Source organism: Pangasianodon hypophthalmus, chromosome 7, assembly GCF_027358585.1.
Source record: "Pangasianodon hypophthalmus isolate fPanHyp1 chromosome 7, fPanHyp1.pri, whole genome shotgun sequence".
Classification (NCBI taxonomy): domain Eukaryota; kingdom Metazoa; phylum Chordata; class Actinopteri; order Siluriformes; family Pangasiidae; genus Pangasianodon; species Pangasianodon hypophthalmus.
This window is the reverse complement of record NC_069716.1, coordinates 8,400,323-8,406,541: the sequence shown is the minus strand read 5'-3', so window position 1 is coordinate 8,406,541 and position 6,219 is coordinate 8,400,323. Positions and strand designations below refer to the sequence as shown.

The 6,219-nt window shown below is 35.5% G+C and overlaps 1 protein-coding gene across 1 annotated transcript; it reads left to right on the top strand.

Annotated features, from left to right (window-relative positions):
• The first annotated feature begins 1,582 nt into the window (after nucleotides 1–1,582).
• Nucleotides 1,583–3,761, top strand: LOC113542918 (trypsin inhibitor ClTI-1). Its single transcript, XM_026940772.3, has 4 exons — nucleotides 1,583–1,793; nucleotides 3,000–3,046; nucleotides 3,152–3,261; nucleotides 3,534–3,761. The coding sequence occupies exons 1-4, from the start codon at nucleotides 1,754–1,756 to the stop codon at nucleotides 3,577–3,579; spliced, it is 243 nt and encodes an 80-aa protein (XP_026796573.3). The 5' UTR covers nucleotides 1,583–1,753; the 3' UTR covers nucleotides 3,580–3,761.
• Nucleotides 3,762–6,219: the final 2,458 nt, after the last annotated feature.

Below are 6,219 nucleotides of genomic sequence, written 5' to 3'. Positions count from 1 at the left end.
CTCTCTCTCTCTCTCTCTCTCTCGCTCTCGCTAGCTTGTGGCAAAAGAAAAGCAAACAATCCTTTCATAATGATATTGTATTTTTCTTCAACTCTTTTTTCCCTTTTATTTCTGTTATTCTTTCCTGCTCAGGATGCCATAGGCCCATTTCCCTGCTGAAAAAAACAACAGTAGAAACCCTCATTTGTAATGGTTTTAATGGTTATAATGGGAGTTGTATTGGTTTTAATGGAAACTGTAATGGTCCCTGTGGGTCTCTATTGATAATTTGTTGCCTTCTATTGGTGGCATGTTATTCCTAGTAATGGTAATAATGGTTTTAATGGTTAGCTGATGGTTTGTAATGGTATTTGTAGTGGAAACCATTAGAATTTCTGTGATGGATTCTATTGTTTTTTTGTTTGTTTGTTTGTTTGTTTGTTTTTTTGTTTGTTTTTTAGCAGGGTTTTTATGCTCTATGCTTTCTGTATGGCTTTGATACTTTGTGGTAATATTTTTCAAATGTGAACTATGGCATGTCCCAAATGTCAAATTTTACTAGTTTGGCTAAGCATTACCAAATCAACATAATATTACATAGCATATTTATTTGCATATATTATAATATGTAATATTATGTTGATTTGGTAATGCTCAATTTAGCATTTCTTGTCTTAGCCTGCAGTCAGTAAGGTGGATGTGATTTGAAGAATTCTTACATCATATGAAATAAACAGCTGTAGAAGAATCAGACTATTCTCTGCAGTGGTTCTACTCACAGCTACAAGAGAACCAACATTTATCCTTATGCTACACAGGGTCGCAGGGAGCCTGGAGCCTATCCCAGGGGACTCGGGGCACAGAACACCCTGGATGGGGTGCCAACCCATCAGAGGGCACAATTGCGCACACACACTCATGCACTTATTGACAAATCCTCGTAATCCTGTGTAGGATAAGTGGTAGGTACAGAAAATGGATGGATGGATTGTTATTCCTAAGGACAATTCTCAACTTGCCTAATGTGTCAGTTAAGGCTTAACAAGTTATTAAGTTCTTACACTTTACAGCTGGAAAGGTATCAATTGCTTTTTTTTTTCAAATTTTTTAAGTTTATAAAATATAAAGTGCACTAACATTTGCAGAATTTTTTTAATAGTTTGCTGCAGAGGTTATGTTTACGTCTTATAACTTCAAAAATCAATAACATATGTAATTTGGCTTTTGTGTACAAGTGTACAAGTTCCTGTTAAAATTGTTATGATAATGATTGTGGTACAAATTCCCACAGAAGAGACATCCTAAAACCCTTCAAGTGAGTATCAGCGATTTGCTCTTCCATTATCAAAAGGCTGGTGGTTATCTAAATTATCTTACACGTGTATTTTAATAGGATTAATAGGGTCTGTCATGTAATTTTTCTCATGTTCGCTTAGGGGCTTATTCTATTCTGAGAGAACCCACTGTCCTGCACATTTCAGTGTTCTCCCTGCTCAACACAACCACTTCAACTCAGGAAGGGCTGGTAATTAGATGATTAATTAGATCAGGTGTGTTGGGATCAGGGAAAACACTAAAAGGTGTAGGACAGGGGCTGTTTCAGAGAATGTGGTCTTTCAGCACTGAAATTATAAAGTGGGGTTTTTGTGGTTTTGTCACAGAGGCACTTTGTGAATACTCTCATCTGACGTGAACAAATAAGAGGTGGAGTGTCTGGGTGTATACGTGGACCTGACCCTCATTCCAGCCTGATCTCAGTGTCGGACAGTTCATCATGTTTGTGCGGATCTTTCTCTTGCTTCTCTCTGTGGCTGGTGAGTCTCTGCTCTTATATATAACATAAAAGTTTTGGTAAGACTAGTGATGTTGGCTCATGTGTTTTTTTTTTTTCCCCTGTTTTGGATAGTTCCAAAGCTGTTTTCTAAGTAACCTGTCTATAGTAGTATGTGGAATTGTACATAGCCTAAAAAGTTTGATTTAATAAGTACAGACAAAAGTAGCCTGTACATATTTCCTATATTTGTTGGATAGTATATAGTAGAATTAAATGCAAGCATAGTACACCTAGACTTTAACACAGTTTGGGCATTGTAAAAGAACTTAAGCAGCATAAAGAACTGAATTTGACCTTACACATGTAGGGAGAATGTTTTAAATCTCTCACATCAAAAAAATAATAGAAATATAGGTGCTCTCTTTCAAAGTGATAGTGTCTCTATTCCTCATGTAATTGCAAACTGGAACAGGTCAGTGGAAGATATTTTGTAGGGTTTAGACTCTTCCTAATAAGCACCTGCTGTGAAAGGGTCAAAGATTTCTTTTAAACTTATTCACTGCTACTATCCAGTTAAATCTTTTGTTGTGTCAAGATTTATATTGAATATGGATATGAATTGTACTTCTTGTGATTCATAGCCAGAGACTCTCTTCCTTCTCTTTTGGTACTGTGATCACACAAGAAAACTTTGGCAGGACATTTGTCAGTTCATTCTGGATTTCATATATAAGGACTTCCAGCTTTATTTTAAGAATGTTCTGTTTGGGTTTGTCACTTTCGAAAAGCAATATGAAAATAAATATTTTCTATGCAACTTTTAAAATATTAAGGTGGTAAAAATTACCCACTTTTTTCTCACTTTCAAAGAGAGATTGGGATCTATATTAAAATTTTGTCCACCTCTGGTAATGACAAAGTTACTAAAACTCAGAATGTATGCTCACATTTTGGTGTTTTTGTTTAATTTTTGTTGTTGTTGTTCTTTATATTTTGAGGGGATGGGTGTTATGTAAGTGAATAATGTACCAGTTTTCCTTAATTTCTCTCTCTTTTTTTATATATATATATATATATATATATATATTTTAATTTTGGTTAAGTATTTTGCTTTGGAACTTTGTTTGGCTATGAATGAACCCTTGCCTATTATCCCTTGGCATATGTTCTGTATACAATCATTGATTATTAATTAAAAAAAAAAAAAAAAAAAAATGAACTTGACCTCCTCACTGTTTTCCTCTAGCTTTGACTAGAGCAGCTGTTGTTCCAAGGAATGCACAATCAGCAGAGGTGGGTGGATAAGCTTTTTTTCTCTCTTTTCTTTTTTCAAGTCACCTCATGTCTGTTTGGCATGCTACTAGGTTTCAGTGTTGTGTAATAACTTTGTTTTGACAGGCTGCTTGCAAAAGATATGTCCTCCCAATGTGCACGCGCGAGTATGACCCTGTGTGCGGGTCCGATGGGAAGACCTATGCAAACGAGTGCATGCTCTGCTTTGACAACATGTAAGTTTGCACAGTTTTCAAACCCTGTTCTGTATGTTAGTGTTTCTAACTCAGGTTTATTACGAGCAGGAAAAACACTAAAATGTGCAGGACAGGGGAGCTGAGCAAAAACACAATCTGGCTGGCTGTCATTGAGACTTTTATTTTTGTGACCCTAATGTGACTTGAATATCCTTTGTTTTAATGAAGAACACAACAAATGAGAGCATCTCATGATTGCAGTGCATCAAGTTTAATCCCAGCATTTATTACTTTCTCTCTTTCTCCTACAGGTTTTATCAGCGCAACAATTACATAGTCAAAAAAGGGGGATGTTGAAACAGCTGTGCTGAAATGTTCAGAGTATGTGTGAGCTGGAATTATAATGCATGTCCTGATTATAATCTGTCTTTTAATATGGAATGTCCTTTCTCATGCCTGTTTTAGATTTGTCCTTTTCCCTATAAGTTTTGGGTTTTAATTCATAATTATATATTAAAGACCTGAAGATTTCCAACCAATCGGGTACACAGAATTATGTGTTTTCTGTAATAATATTGAGCCATTGAAATCCATGCTCATTAAGCAGCAGCTTTATGTACAATTATACTTGGTCATCACAGTAAATTTAACATGTTCTGTGCAAGGGTATAAACATCACAAGCAAAAAAAGTTTTTGCTACTCATTTGAAGGTGCAGGTGGTTCTAGAGATATTTTTAAAAATTACACTCAGTATAAATCGTCAACACTTTCCTGAGAACCGTTTTAGAACTGAGCTTGGTTGCATATTCTAGATAACTTGTGCCCAACAGTTAGTTCCAGTCATGCTCCCAAACATTTGAAGAGCTCGGATGTGACAAATTAGGGAGAAATATTTTAAGAAATTGTATGTAATTTGTTGCCCATTACACAAGTACACTGGGCAAGCAGTCTTGTATCATATGAAAGAAACAACTGTAGAAGAATTGGACTAATCTCCACAGCTGTTCTACTCTACTTCAGTAGAAACATATTTTCAATATGGAAAATACAAGAATGAGAGAAAGAATAAAATACACTGAGGTATATTGTTCTAGGAAAATAATGAGCCGGCGTGATCCGTTACCACCCTGAATTTCAGTATTTTCAAATAACAGCACTTCACAAAATGTTCTTCTTCTTTACACTTTGCCAACACTATCAGTTTTATATTTATTGAAGAACACTCTGTACTCTTTATCTGTTCAGCGTTGCATTTAATGTTGTGGAATGCTTGCAAAAAGCAGGCTCTAGCATGTCCGAGAAACATTTTCTCTCTCTCTCTCTCTCTCTCAACATTGAGACAAAAAGATGTGCAAGGCCACAAAGCCCTCCATTCTCAAGCCTTTTTCTCTGGTTAACTTAAAAGAACAGCATTACTTCTTCCTGTTACAAAGTGCTGACACTGAAGGCTCCTTCCATAAATGGAGAATAAATGTCTCCTCACAGAAAACTTCATAAGTTACATCTTTTTTTTGTCTCTTTATGTAGAGCATCTGCCGTACAAGTTCCTGTCTTATTACTGTAGACACGATAATGTATTAGAATAAGCACATTAATATGACCCTATGAACTATTGTGGCAGAGCTGTTATAGAAAATTAATCAACACCTTCTGACCAACCAGAATGGAGAATTCAACAGTTCTGCGGTGTAAACAAAGATGTATACAAAATAAACATTAACAAATAATTCTGAGCCTTCTATATCAGTTCCAGGTTTTCAGATCGAAATGTTTCTAAAATTTGTCAAAAATTAAACAGTGGTTTATGGTGAAAATTCACACAGAAAAAAAAAAACATCCTGAAACCCTAAGTGAGTATCGGTCATTTGCTCTTACAGCATAAAAAATCCTGCTGGTTATCTAAATTTTATTCCACATGTAATGTTTAAAACAGTATCTTGATCCAAAAGTGTAAATCTTTTTCAGTGCCTGTATTGTGAATTGTACACTTTATAATGTATGATATTGTTAAAATGACCTGCTGTACATTCAGTTTTGGACACAAAAAACTGTGTTCAACTTATTTAGTGTACAGTTATAATATTTGACTTGTACAGTATATAGGGCAATTAAACAATCCAGTTTAAATGCACATTTAAACCCAGTCAGGATTGGAAATTTTTTTTCTCCTTGATCCAAATCTTATAACCAGTCATATTATCCATGGACAGGGGGCCTGGCGATGCTTTTACACTTTTAACCGTGTTTCATTCCTTTATTGTTTACTATTTGATCACTCCTGTCCCGAACACTTTGTCTATAGATTTAAAAAAAAAATAAATACCCAGATGGGACTATCCTAAGATCTTTACATCATGCAGACAAAAAGAAAGACACCTGCATGTGACCTTGGTTCTAAAATGCATCCAAAACGAGAGTTTTAAAAGTATAAATGGCGAAACAAATTATTACTAAATTACTAGGTGATTTGAGAACAGAAATTAAAAGGGTGTGTCATATTTCTCTCATGTGTGCTTAGGGGCATATGTTCTGGGGTTTACTTTTTTCAGACACCTACATTAGCAGTGTACTGTAGGGATGTGCTTATTAAAATCTATCCTTAGAGTCAATTTTAAAAAATCTTGCTAGGCAGATTATGTTGAATGTCTAAGCACATTGTATACAGTATTTCTGCAGTTTAAGTCCAAGAAGTAAGCACGTTTAAAGAGTTCCCTGTACAAACACATCTGACTGAACTCAGGAGTTAATGGCCAGGATCAGTAGGTCTACTAGCATAAGAAAATCACTAAAATCAGCTGGACTCTAACAGACAGCAGTGTTTCCCAACCCTGATCCTGTTTTTTTTCCTTCTCTAACCCTCCTAATCCAACCCATTACCAAATGAACAGGTCTTTCAAGCCAAAGCATGGAAAACACGAACATGTGCAGTGTAGGATCCTCCAGGATCAGACCCACCTTGCACTACAGCAAAAAATCAGAACTAATGATGTGTCGTT